This window comes from Euprymna scolopes, chromosome 38 (assembly GCF_053919585.1).
Source record: "Euprymna scolopes isolate OS-2025 chromosome 38, ASM5391958v1, whole genome shotgun sequence".
Lineage (NCBI taxonomy): Eukaryota > Metazoa > Mollusca > Cephalopoda > Sepiida > Sepiolidae > Euprymna > Euprymna scolopes.
This window is the reverse complement of record NC_136519.1, coordinates 26,038,753-26,053,876: the sequence shown is the minus strand read 5'-3', so window position 1 is coordinate 26,053,876 and position 15,124 is coordinate 26,038,753. Positions and strand designations below refer to the sequence as shown.

Below are 15,124 nucleotides of genomic sequence, written 5' to 3'. Positions count from 1 at the left end.
ATGGTGGTTTAAAACATGGCTTGGCACAACGAGAGTATTGGAGATGATGACGTAGTAGTCGGCCATCGGTTGTTCATAACAATCAATTAAGGGACTTAGTCGAAGTCAATCCACGCACAATTGTTCGAGAACTTGTTTCTAAATTAGACGTAACGTATATGACGATTTCCAACCACTTAGGAGAGATTGGAAAGAAAAAAAAAACTTTGAACGACAATCAAAAGAAACGCCGTTATGAAGTATCATCTTCCCTTCTTTTAGGCAACAATATAACGATGTACGATCCGGCACCATTTATAACGTTACCGATGCCGCACCAACCACACCGGGCACCCGGGTACGGGGCGTCCTTAAGCTCGTCGGATTCCACTCGATGTGGCAGGTGTCCTTTGATCGTACCTTGTCTCGTTACAAGTTAGCCTGTTGATCGTCCTTACCCACTGTGTTTTCATTGAAGGGCGCTGTTCCTCTTGATCGAATCGTCTTTATTTCCATGTGTAGGGAGTCTCCGGGTACATCAATCACTCCGCTGGTCTTTGAGTCTTGCTGAAAAATCAAGTCCTCACCACAAACAAACAGAACTCCGGGTTATAACAATAACAAACTATTTATTGTTTTCATTACTTCATAACAACTATTGTCTAATTTGAGGCGACTGATTATAGCAGTGAACGATGTAAGACCAGACCAGTAAAGTCACAGAGTTCCTATTAACACAGGCTAGTTCCCATCATAACATCAGGCCCTGAAGGGCTCCCCAAATTGGGAGCGCCTGACAAGCCCAGCCGTTCAGCTTACTGGCTACGACTCCTCTGCGTTTAGAAATCCTTTTTCTAAATCCAACCCCCTTTTTCCCCACCTCTCCTTAAGAGAATGGTTACAAACACCTTTCTTTCTTCCTCTTAGAGCTTATCTCTACCAAACCTCAACCTCCACCTGCACTGAGGTTTTTACTTATTACCAATTAGTAATTAGTCACCCCAAGTCGAACAATGCTTGGCGGCGACCCCTACCTTTGACCCTTATTCTTCATACCCCTCAACAGAGGGTTAAAAACAACCTTTTTGTTGTTAACAGATATATAACAGCAATGAGATAAAAACAATTAATATTTGCTTTTTCTCTTTCTGGCAAAATCCCATAGATATTTCTGTTTAAACAACATCAACACCATCATCCTTATCATCATCATTAGAATTCAGCCGTGCGAATTTCTCTGAATTCGTGTCGACTAGCAAGTCACTCGGCATCGCCCGGTTCCCATCGGGTCACAACAAGAACAACCCGTTTTTCGACCACGTTGTAACTTGCGATGAAAAGTGGGGTCTGTACGACAACCGACGATGCCCAGCTCAGTGGTTAGCTGCCGACAAAGCTCCACGACACTTCCCGAAGCCAGAGTTGAACCAAAAGAAAGTCATGCTGACTGTTTTGTGATCTGCGACCGGTCTTATTCATTACAGTTTTTTGAATGCATAGCGAAACAGTTACAGCAGAGAAGTACTGTCAACAAATAGATGAAATGCATCAGAAACTTCGACAACAACACCCAGCATTAGTCAAGAGAAAAGGCACAATTCTCCCCCACGAAAATACCCGACCGCACTTTGCTACACCGACTCTGCAGAAGTTGAAAAAATTGGGGTTTTCCTCATTCGCCATACTCTCCAGACCTCTCACCTACCGACTACCACTTTTTCAAGCATCTCGATAACTTTCTGCGTGAGAAATGCTTAAAAAACTAAGCGATATTAAAAACGCCCTTAGTGACTTCATCACCACTAGAACGCAAGATTTTTTTTTATGTTACTGGCATAAATATACGTTTGCGTTTTCAAAAGTGTCTTGATTCTGATGGTTCTTTTTCGATTAAGCGCTGGCCTATTTTCCCACCTACCAACCTTGTGTCACACCCCCTTGGGGTGGGAGAGAAGTGAATACCGAATTATTGTGCCTCAGCACGAGATTACAGGCAGACAACCTTTTCTTTGAAGTCACTTTCTTATACAATATAGTCTTTTCTACCTAAATCCGTTGTTCGAGATCACGACAGTTACGGTTAATTTGAGTTCACGTTAATAAGATTTTATGTTGAAATGCAAGCAACTCCGTAGATCATATATAGGAAGACCATCTTTTGCATTTTGTTATCGATAATCCCGGACAACGCCAAGTATCCTGCTACTTAATTCGAATTCTACTTCTTTTTTTCTAGGATCCAACATTCTGATTTTAATGGTAATGATGTGCAAACAATTTCCGAGCCAAGAATATTTCATCCTTTTGGAATTGCTGTCTACAAAGGTAATGCCTTATTATCTAGTACCGAATTTCTATCTTTCTACCATTATATAAAAGTCACTTTGTGTGTGTGTGAGTGTGTGTGTGAGTGTGCGTGTGTGAGTGTGTGTGAATGTGTGTATGAGTGTGTGTGAGTGTGTGTGTGAGTGTGTGCGTGTGTTCGTGTGTGACTGTGTGAGTGTATGTGTGTGTGAGTGCATGTGTGTGAGTGCGTGTATGTGAGTGTGTGAGTGTGTGCGTGCGTGTGTATGAATGTGTGTGAGTGTGTGTGTGAGTGTGTGCGTGTGTGAGTGTGTGACTGTGTGTGTGAGTGTATGTGTGTATGCGTTTGTGTGAGTGTGTGCGTGTGTGTGAGTGCGTGCTTGAGTGTGTGCGTGTGTGTGCGCTTGTGCGCGTGTGTGAGTGTGTGTGAGCGTGGGCTTGTGTGAGTGTGTGCGTGTGTGAGTGTGTGTGTATGCGTGTGTGTGCGTGAATGTGTGTGTGAGTGTGCGTGCGTGTGCGTGTGTGTGCGTGAGTGAGTGTGTGCGTGTGTGTGAGCGTGTATTGTGAGTGTGTGTGAATGTGTGTGCGTGCGTGCGTGTGTGTTTGTGCGCGCACGCGTGTGTGTGTGTGTACGTGTGAGTGTGTTTGTGCGTGTCTGCGTGTGCGTGTGAGTGTGTGCGTGTGAGTTCCTTCCTTATAGGTTTCGAAACGGCTAAGCCTATCTTTTGCAAATTTCACACAAAGTTAATTTATATTTATGGCAGTGTTCTGTTAATGTTTTGTACAGAAATTCATCCGATAAGTATCGAAAATCGAAAAAATAGTCTTTTCTCTCTTATAGACAAAAATAAATTACAGAGGAATATTTAACGTTACACGGACTGATGTTACATAACGTTACACGGACTGATGTTACGTAAAATATTCTCCTGCAAAATTCTTCTTTTTTTATCTATAGCAGAAGACTATGTTTAAGCCCATGAAGCCCTAAATATCAGCTGACGTGATATTGTAAACAAACACAGACGAAATTTAATGAACGACATTATCATTATTATTTACTTATTTATTTTGCGAATTAGTCCACCGATCAAATTATTCCTCGTAATATATAATAATCAATCGAGGATTTCTTTCTATACGAATCCAATCTGCATAAATTAAAATATCATGTTTAAAAGTATTGTACAACTGGGCAACGTCAGGCGGCCAGCTAGTAATGGATAGTTTTGTAACACACCCGCTTGGAGTTTCACTTTTTTGTTAAATATTTATTTCTTTTAATATTCTACAGAACAGACAAGCGTGAATATTTTGACTGACCTAATCATATCCTATACACGCTTGGATTCGTTTATCCCTATCAAACGAAAGATTAATTTAATGGGGACCCTAACACATCGTGCCCTTAAGATCTGTTCCACAACAAAATTAGATGAAAATTTGAAAATGATTACATATACTTTTTCCAATAATGGATACCCTCTCGATGTGATTAGATCAATCACCGAAAGGAAATTAGATCATTTTTCCCAAATAAAAGTCAACAGGGCAACTAAATGTCATATTTATATTCATTTGCCGTGGTTAGGGTCAGTAAGTGAGAAATTCGCGAACTAAATCAGCTAAACAGTAAAAAGATGCTATCTAGCTTCAAATATACGTGTTGTGTTCTCTACAAAACCGCTAACGGTTTGTTTTGTGACGCACACGCTTGAAGCTTCATATTCAATATTCCGTGGAGCAGAAAAAATTGAATATTTGATATTCTATTTTTACGTTAGTATTAATAGAAATCCTGACCCAATGTCATGTTCACATCTTCCAGAAGTTTATAGTTGTTATATATTTGCAGCAGCCGATCGTCGAATGTGTTTTTCAGTCTATTTAATTTCTAAAAACAATCTTTGTCATTCGATTTATACACTCGTTGGCGATAATAAAACATACACGGTTGGTTATAACAATATTTTGTTTATTCAAAATAACCTTTCCGGTTTCTGAATAATAGTTTTCACATTAATGAGAGCTTGCATGGCAGGGGGTGGTGGAGAAGAATGTGTTACTTAGCTCTACTGTCGTGGTCTCTCTCTCTCTCTCTCTCTCTCTCTCTCTCTCTCTCGTTCTGTCTATCTATCTATCTATCTATCTCTTCTCTTCTCTTCTCTCTCTCTTTCTATCTATCTATCTATCTATCTATCTCTTCTCTTCTCTTCTCTTCTCTTCTCTCTCTCTCTCTTTCTATCTATCTATCTATCTATCTATCTATCTATCTCTTCTCTCTCTCTCTTTCTATCTATCTATCTATCTATCTCTTCTCTTCTCTTCTTTCTCTCTTTCTATCTATCTATCTATCTCTTCTCTTCTCTCTCTCTCTCTTTCTATCTATCTATCTATCTATCTATCTCTTCTCTTCTCTCTCTCTCTCTCTCTCTCTCTCTCTCTATCTATCTATCTATCTATCTCTTCTCTTCGCTCTCTCTTGTCTGCCATCTCTTTTATTGGCCCAGATGACGTCAACATTCCAATCATTCATTGTCTTGAAAATGTAGGTCAATCTCGCTGACCCAAACTCCGGGGATTCTACGTCCCACATCTTGACTTCCTTTGACGTCATCCCCGGGCGTCTGCGTCCGCGTCTGGGATTCTGACTGACTTTCTTTTGACGTCACTCCCGGGGATTCGGATTATCCAACACGGTAAGTTACTGGGAAAACGGCCAGAAAAAAAGTCGACGCAATTAGACAATCAGCAATCAGTTGTGTGCAGGCGATGTCTTTTTCAGTAGGAAAAAATTCACATTGGATATTATTCTTGAAAAAAGAACTGCTTTGTATCATGGTTGTTTTCATGGGAAAAAGTGTTTTCGACGTTATAAAAAAAATATTTTATCAAAACTTTTCTTGCCCCCCCAATTAGATATTTTCTATGAAAAATTAAAAAAAGAATCGTTGATTTTCTTTCATAATCATTTCTATTTTTTTCGTCTTAAAAAAAACATTTCTGTGAAACATTTGTTGACAAAAAATATTTCATATAATTTTCTTGAAAAAACTGAAAACATTTCTGCCACATAATTTGGCTTTTATTCTTCCTGTGTTAAAGTTTTGCTTTCAGCGTTTTGAATGTATCGTCTGGCAGTGTTTCTGTTGGCCCTTTCTGGCATCATTTCCGACTGCTTGTCGTAAACTGCCGGAAAATGCTAACACAACCCTGGGCCAGGTTCTGGATCAGTACCTTTGTAACGTGGTACACTTTTACACATAGGACCCACACGTTGTATGCAGTCTACGTCGCAAAGGAGACCAAGACTAAAAATAACTCAAATTCATTTTTTTGTGTGTTGTAAACACGACACTCATTTCCGGGTACCTTTCCAACTAAATCGTGATCGTGCTCTTTCTCTCTGACCTCTGTCCTCTGGAACGTCGTTTGGACTGTGCTCTTGAACATGCTCTCGAATGTGCTCTTGAACATGATCTCGAACGTGCTCTTGAACGTGCTGAAAGTTTGTTTGTGCACACACCTTTTTATAGCCTTTTTCTTCACACATGGCTCTGCATTTGCATATGCGCCTCCGCACGCTGTTACATCTGTACGTTTTAGCTTAACGCATGCATTGGAGTCTGTCATATAAATAAATTATATACTATATCAAAAAACGACGGAAAAAATATGCTTCGCCAGAGTTCACACTAATATTCATATAAAATGACGTCTAAATCGATAACGCGAGAAGAAAAAAATATTTATATGAATATTACTATGAACACTGACTGCAACAAAGCGCGTATGGGCGTATGTGAGAAAATCAGCAGCAGCAGCAGCCGAAGCATAGCTAGCTAGCGAAAATATTTCTAGTAGCAGCTGTTAAAGCACGTATGCAAATTTAGCAAGTGTGTACAAGCTTGCGTCACAAGAAAAGGAGAGAGAAATACTCCACGTGGTCGAGAGAGAAGCAAAGAAGCTAGGGAAGATGGACGTGTAAATACGAGGACAAGAAAGCGCTGGCAAGCGGCAGCGTGATAGGAGAAGCAAGTTATCTTCCGGGCAAGACAGACGTGTGAGTCAAGGGCGAGAAAGCGCTGACTGGGGCCGTGTGAAGTGGCGAGGAGATAGAGACTTTTAAAAAGCACATATATGTGCAAAAAGACTTTGGAAATATAATGAAATGTGTTGCTTTGAAAGAACCACGAATAAATGCATTTCATTTGCACTTAAAAAATGCCGAGTCAGATTTTTATTTCTTTTCTGCTTTATTTGATTACTAGCCCGGCGTTGCCCGGGTGTTTGGAGGTGTATGTTCAGCAAAAAAAAAAAAAACGGTCAATTTTTTAACTTTGACCCTTGTTATGACCCCTTAACATTTATTGTTTTGGGCTCAAATCAACTTACTAAGTTAGATCCATGTCCAAGGAACTGATATCTTAAATTTCAAGTGTTTAGACTCAAAATTGTTGAAGGAGTTGGGTAGAGTCCTCAAAGGTCAAATCGTTGAACTTTGACCCCTTAACAGTCAAATTTCTGGCCGAAAATGAATTACAAAATTTTTTCCAAATCTCAGTACCCTGTATATCAAATTTTGAGTCTGTAGACTTTAAATTGACAGAGTTATTGCGTTGGAAAATGTACACACACAGACACACACAGAGATACATTCACTTATGTGTATATATATATATAATATATATATATATATATATATATATATATATATATATATATATATATATATATATATATATATATATATAAGTAAATTCTTGGTACAGCAAAATGGAAGGAGAAATTTCAGAGGAAACATAGTTTAATTTAAATCAAAAAGATCAAAGAAACAAAAAAACGGGCAGGTGGAATTATTAAAATTTCCTTAAGGCCTTATCGTCTGACCCTCTAAGAGGAAACGTCAGAATGATAAATTAAAAGTTAAGAATCGAATGAGGAAAGAGGGAAATTGGTTTCAGTTGGCAAACCAGTGAGAGAAAAAATATATATATAATTCTCACTGTTCAGGTGATTTTAAATCAGTAAATATTTCCAACTGATGTTTCAAAATCTTTTGTCTACACAGGCTAGGTCGAGAGTTATTAATGACTAACGCCTCAATGATATCGAGATGATAGTTCGACCTAGCACTGTATAAAACAGAAAACCACCCATCGGAATATTGGTCAGAACACCTATTTATACTAATCAGGTGATTATCGATGGCGAACTCATGAGCTTGGGAGTGTCCGGATGTTCTCGAAACCTGGTGTAATCGAATATCCCGAGGGATGTGTTGGGATATTCTCATTTCCAATCTTTGGGATGTCTTGCCAACGTAGTCAGCTCCACACTGACAAACAAACTTATAAACAACAGAATTTTTTTGAATGGTTGGCAAAACATCTTTACGAAAAGAAGAGAAAAAGGTTCGAGTTGTGTAAACTACTCTAAGCATAGTAGCTGGAAAACAACGTTGAGTAGCAGAAGAAATCCTTTCAACAATATGAAGGCCAACAGGACTAACCATGGTAATTTTAAATAAATAGGACAACGTGATGGACCAATACGTTTAACACTATTAAATGTAGCAATTTTACGTTCAATAGTAATTTTTATTATATTTATGGGATATCCATTGCTAAGAAAAATGTTTGTGATTTCACCAAGTTCCGCATCAAGACGGTTTGGTAAACAAATCATGAGTGCACGATGTGTAAGAGCGCCAACTGAAACCAATTTCCCTCTTTCCTCATTCGATTCTTAGCTTTTAATTTATCATTCTGACGTTTCCTCTTAGAGGGGCAGACGATAAGGCCTTAAGGAAATTTTAACAATTCCACCTGCCGTTTTTTTGTTTCTTTGATCTTTTTGATTTAAATTAAACTATATATATATATATATATATATATATATATATATATATATATATATATATATATATATATATAATTTGAGGTTGCTATTTTCCAAAGGTAGTGTAACCAGTGAAATATAACGAGGTTCATACAAGAGTGCTCAATACAGAAGTAGAGCAGGTTACATTTGTCTTTACATAAGCAGTAGTTTGTTGCTACACAGTTATGAGCATGTTTCGGTCTACTAGTATTTACTTACTAGAGACCTCATCAGACGACAACCCTTATTTTCCAAAACAGTATTCTAGATTTAGAATTCCGTTTTCGAAAATAAGGGTTGTTGCCTGATGAGGTCTCTAGTTAATAAATACTAGTAGACCGAAACATGCTCATGACTGTGTAGCAACAAACTACTGCTTATGTAAAGACAAATATATGTATATATATATATATATATAGAAAGAGAGAGAGAGAAAGATAGATAGATAGATAGAGAGAGAGAGAGAGAGAGAGAGAGATTCCTTTGGAGCGGTACCAGTATAGTATGCGGGTCCGAAAGGCTTGAAGTGTAACGACACAGATAAAAAAATAACGGCCACATCACATGAAAAGGCATAATGTTGCAATATTTTTATTGCACAATGTTATAGTAAGCTCACAAAGATTTGGACGATTATATTTATAGCCAGGGGTGATAAAAATGAACAAATCTGCTGGTCTTGAATGGATTAATACCACCACTGTTTTTAACTATAATTCATTAAAATTCAAAGCTTCTCTGACTCGATTAATGCTGCCAATGTTTACTTGAAATAACTATATTTAATACTAGCTGGCCGCCTGGCGTTGCCCGGTCGTAAAAGCAAAAGTAATGCCTCCTATTGTTTTTTTCATTATTATTTCGCCTGAATGGATCAGAGGGGATTACAAATTGTATTGTTATGATGATTGAATTTATGCATTCAATACCTGAAATTTTTATTACTTTGTTGCAGATATTGACGGTGTGAGACTCTTAGAAAGCAACTTCTGTCATGGATGTACGTCAGAAGCAGAACGCGTCATTGAATTCCTGGCAAAAGCGCATTGAGAATAGTGGTTACTATGTAGAAAAATAAATTCTGGAACACATACAGTCACTCGTTTTAATGGTACCACTCCCAACTTCGTAGCTCTTCAACTTTTTTACTTAAAAAAATAAGAGGCTTTACTTTTGGAATTATTCCCGGAGTCCATAGTGTACCCTAAAGTGAACATCTTGCGATTGAAATCTGGTTAAAACTTTCTCGTTTCAATTGCTTCAATGTTTATTGCCAATTAAATGTTTTTTCTTTCTTTCTTTTTCTGCAGATTATATCTATTTTACGGACTGGGAAACTCATAAACTAATTCGCATGAACAAAAACGGTCGTGATTTGACAACAATCAAGAAAAGCAGTAGCTACATGATGGACCTCAAAATATACAACAAAGATTTGCAGCAGTCATCTGGTAAGAGTTGATCAAATTTAGTTGATCGCATTGTTTATTTTTTGTTTTCTTTTCTAATTAATCCGGCTAGGAAGATTCCTACGATGACGACAATTTTAAATAATGACTCAAATAATTTACAGGGACATAACTCATATTTAAACCTGCAAATATTTATTCATTCAGATTTCATTTGTCACATTGTTTATTTTTCTACCTATTCTAGTTAGGAAGATTGTTACTCTGGCGACAATTTTAAATAATGACTCAAATAACGTGAAGGTATATAACTCGTGTTTTAACTTGCAAAGATTTATTTATTCAGATTTGATTCGGCACATTGTTTATTTTTCTAATTATTCCAGCTAGGAAGATTGCTCCTCTGACGACAATTTTAAATAATGACTCAAATAACGTGAAGGTGCATAACTCGCATTTTTACCTGCAAAAATTTATTCATTCAGATTTCATTTATTACATTGTTTTTGCTTTTGATTTTTTTATAAAAGATTTTTCCTATAGCGACAATTTTAAGTAATTTGTCAAATCATGTAAGAAGCATAACTCATATTTTAATTTCTGTAAATCATTCACAGTAAGAACTCGTCTAGCTACAACCAATTGAACCATAAAAATAAAAATAGTTTTGCATGTAAAATTTGGGGTGGGGAGACAATTGAAATGCTTCTGGATCTTTAAATGCGTTCCTAAGAGGGTTATGAGGAAAGACTTTACTCATTAAAATTTCAAATATATCCTATTTTGATCAAATTTTTGTCGCACCTATGAAATGTTATGCGTAAGACAATAGAATTGGTTCTGATATCTAAATGCCCTTATAAGGGAGTTATAGGGTCTGAATCTCGTTTAGAACTTCAAATATATGCTCGTTTGAGCTCTAATCTATAGTTTCCACCATGTCAAACTTACACGAGAAACACTCGTCTATCTGAAACCACTATCAATAATTCCCTCCACTCTTTATCCGTGCCTAAACCTAAATATAGATTCCATGAACAAAGTTTCTTTCTTACAACTGCACACCTGTCGAACTGTCTTCTGTTTCCCTGCTTTCCAGCTGACTCCAATATGATCGCTTTCAAGTCCAATGTTGATGAGCCGTTCCCCTTAAGTAATTCAATTTACCAAATTTACACTATCAACGATTACTATGATATTGTCCCATTGACTACTGTACACTCATAAACCCTTATCCTCGTGGCCCCTGGGCCTTGATAAGTGGTGACTCCTATGTAAAAAGAAAGAAAAATATCTTATTTTGATTAAATTTAAATCATATGTTTAAAAGTTTCGAAGGAGGACAATGGAAGTAGCCCTAGATTTCTGCGTTCTTCTCTGTGTGCCGAATCTCTACGTACCCCTCCTAACGCAGCTCTAGTGATGAACTCCCTTAAAACAATCAAATATGTATATCCTCTTTTACTGAAATTTAAACCATATTTTCTTTAAAGACACTAATACAGTTTATTTTCTACACTTTCATTTCCTTCCAACTATGTTAATGGACAAAATTACAATAAAAAAATTTTTTTTAAATAGAAATATGATATTATGAGTATAGTGAAAAGCAACAATTTATTGTCCTGTATTCAATCCCGAGTTGCGTTGGCTTTTCCTTCAAGTATTTAACTAGTGAGGGTACCCGGCGTGTGTGGAGGTGTAGTAAGAAACACCAGGGGGGGGGATAAAAAAGTGGAAGTAGCGGGGGAGGAATCAGGACAACAGTAGGCAGTATGGCTGAAGAAACGTGTTAAAAAAGTGGTAGTAGGTAGGCAGGCTTGAACCCTTAACGCGAAGGAGGAAAAAAAAAACTAACGTCTTAGCTGATTTCTCCATTGCGCAATCGGAAGTCGAGAGCGTTGAAATTAGGTGTAGTTAATCCAACAAAGACCATGACTTGTGAAAATGTCGACGCAAAAACCGACCACTCCTTGTAAAAATCTGCCCAGTTGAGAGTGAAGGAATTAATGATTTGTCCAATTTTCCGATATTTGTCGTTCAAAACGATACCGATCTCGTGAGGACACTCAAACACACACACACACACACACACACACACACACACACACACACATTTTGCCCTTTATATATATAGAAGATAATGCATGTAGATGTTCCAGGAAGACATGTATTGTGTCTGTATTACCAAGTAGGCCGCCCAGCATTGCCCGGTTATATAGTACGCTTAAATGATATTTTAATTTATGCAGATTTCGTATTTATTATTACAGAGCCAATTCTCTGTTGATTAATATATTGTACCCAATATATACTAGTGGCTGCCCGGCGTTGCCCAGTCATAAAATATTTTAGAATATGATATTTTAATTCATACAGATTTCATCTTTATTATAATAGAGCCAATTCTCTATTGATTATTATATTGTACCTATTATATAGTAACGGTTTCCCGGCGTTGCCCGGTCATAAAATACGCTTAAATGATAATTTAATTTATGTCGATTTCGTATTTATTATTATAGAGCTGTCTGTTGTACCCAATATATAGTAGTGATTTCTAAAGTTAAAAGAAATATAACTCAACATCGGATGTTACTGTTAATATTTAATTATAAATAAAGACTGAAGAGAGAAGCCTGTCTCCATATTATGTAATAGGATTGCAGCATCTGTATCCAAAATATGGCCTTGCTTGATGAGTAAAAAAAGGATCACCAGGTTTCAATTAAAAAAGAAATCTACTTCTTTCCAATTTAAATTACTTTTATTCAAGTTTCATCGACACAAAATGTTGTCTGGGAAGAGTTATAGAGTTATTTATCTTCCTCACACAGCGAGAAGATGCGACACAAGGGCCGGAAATTGCGATTGAAGAGCCAGGACCCTAGAGAAAAAGCACTCTGGCCTGCAAAACTTGCCTAGGCGGCCTCAACAGCATTCCCTGGGGCACCTCATACAATTAGTAATAAACTAATCGCTTTTTAAAGGGAGAATGCAACGCCTTTGAGGTTGGGCCATTTAGAACTACACAAGACTAGTAAGATACCTCAGTCCACAGAGAACAAACTATTTAAACAAATGGCGGTGACACTGTTGGCTTTGATACCGAGGTCAAAAGCCTCTACAGGTATATTAAGCAGGTTGGTTCCACCTATATATATGTACGAGGTGCGTTCAATATGTTTCCATACATTTTTCAGATGAGCACTTTTATTCATAGTACACATATGAAACTCTAGTCCCCTTTGAAGTAATCTCCTCCGGCTGCAATACACTTGTACTGTTCATACAACTTCTCGAAGGCTCCATCCCATGGAAGTCCTCTTGTGTGATCGTATCAATGACCCTCGTCACAGCCTCTTTCATCTTCTCAATTGTCTCATAATAACAGCCTCTAAGGTTTTCCTTGAACTTAGAAAATAACCAAAAGTCATAGGACGCAGTGTGAGGAACTATTTTGATGCCCATTTTGGTCAAATAGTTTGTGACAAGGATGGAGTTCTCTGAGCACCCTTGGGAGAAACTTTGCGCAAATCTTCCACATCTTCAGTTTTTCACAAATAATTATGTGTACAGTTCCCACACTGACATCAAACTGTGCACTTTTGTTTCTATAGACATATGAGTGTCCTTATCCATGAAATTCTGTATTTGGCTAATCAACTCTAGTGTTTTGACTTTCTTGCTTCTCCTACACCTCTCATTACCCCATCACAGACTTCCTGGCTTCCTTGAATCTCTTATGCCACTCAAAAACTGATGCTCAATTCATGCAAGATGGCACAGAAGCAGTCTGAAGCATTTCATAGTTTTCTGTAGCATTTTTTTCAAGTTTAAAACAGAATTTTATTGTATATCGTTCTTCTAAAGTGTCCTCACGTCCATATTGCATTTTTTATATTCACCAGCTGTGACAAGCAGGCTTTAGTAATGTGCATTCCAATTCCTGTTGTAGCTGTTCATTTCAACCTGAAATCATAAAAATAGGTCAGTTATCTCGTAAGACATACAGCAATAAAATACTGAATTTTCAAGAGTCTACAATAATTTTAAACGCCTGTACAAAAAGGTCTGGAAACTTATTAAAGGTGCCTCGTATCTATAGAAATGTAATGTTGTTCATAAGTTCCATCTCGTCTAGCAGAGCCATCGCTTAGGGCCAGAAGAGAAATTTACATTGTATTAAACTGACATCTTGATGAAATTTAGAGGTATAAAAATTTCTGGGGAAGATCATTAAAGGATGGATTAAGGGACAAAACTTTAAATATGTCTATTCAATTTGAATGAAGTTTATGCCATAAGCACACGACATTAAGATTGTTCTTCAAAACTTTAGTTTCTTCCGACTTTATTGGAGAGCGAAACTGGAAGTTGTCGTACCCATATTATTTACTAGGGTCCCAGTATCTGTATCCATCCTATGTTTGATAAGGAGAAAAGGATCACCAGGTGTTATAATGGAATGACCTAGCACCCCTCCATACAATAATATACAAACAATATAGATATACTCCTCCGGAAATGAGAGAGTTCCAAGACACCGAGAGAGACAGTCTCTCGCCTTGCATCCCCTTTGTAAATAAACGTTTGTATTAACTCTAAGTGAATGTCTTGTGTTATGATTATCTAAAGAAAGATATGTCACCAGTTTCAGTTAAAAAGTCTAATTTCTTTACAATTTAAATAACTTTTATTCAGCAGTTTCACCAACACAAAATGTCGTATGGAAAATGTTATAAAAAACAGGCATATCAAACAGGTGGATTTTTTGGGGGGGGCGGTCGCTGCTGAGAAGGTGTGAAGCCACTTAATGTAAGGAACTAACAAGAACGAAAGGTGATTATCGCAAAGACAGATTTTTCTTGACTTTAGTCTTGAAAAGACCAACGTTAAAAGTAAGATGGAAACAGTCAGCAGGAAGAGAGTTCCATAAGCCTGCGATACTTGGACAGAAGCTGCTGGAATAGGAAGCTGTATTATAATGAGATATTAAACCAGTGAGTTTATGAAGACCACTAGATTAACGAGTCAAACGATCTGGAACAAAAGAAGCAGAATATAGTTCAGATAATTATGAAGAACACATGTCATAATAGTATTTATAGAAAAGAATGAAACTAGCAAAATCATGTCTGGAGGAGGTTCCAAAGAGGAATAAAAGGTGGTGACAATTTAAATTATAGATACGTTTTTCCACCTTATCTTAATCAAGAATACTCACATAAGCCAGTGATTAACCAGCCTAAATATGAAAAAAAGGAAAAGAAAAAAGATTGGGAGATTCCACCTGCATGTATGTACGATAGAAACATAATTAAGTCCTTGAATTCCCACTACTAAAGGTGAGGAAAAGGATTTGCGTTTTGTAGCATTGACAGCTCGAACGGGCTTGTTCATATTTCACGGGACACAAGCTAAGGCACAAACGGAAATAGCTGCGTAGACGGATGCGTTGTATTCTAATCACACGACATATCGTTATGCATACGAGAACATGCTAGTGTGTTCTTACCGAACCCCGTACTAATCATTTAATATAACAT

The 15,124-nt window shown here is 37.3% G+C and overlaps 1 protein-coding gene across 2 annotated transcripts in view; it reads left to right on the top strand.

Moving 5' to 3' along the window:
- The window catches only part of LOC145263100 (low-density lipoprotein receptor-related protein 2-like), a 599,989-nt gene that overhangs the window by 137,802 nt on the left and 447,063 nt on the right, over positions 1 to 15,124 (top strand). For both annotated transcript variants that reach the window (XM_080120027.1, XM_080120026.1), the window contains exons 15-16: positions 2,216 to 2,304; positions 9,477 to 9,617. In XM_080120027.1, coding sequence (XP_079976153.1) covers positions 2,216 to 2,304; positions 9,477 to 9,617 — 230 coding nt within the window. The remainder of the gene's footprint in view (positions 1 to 2,215; positions 2,305 to 9,476; positions 9,618 to 15,124) is intronic.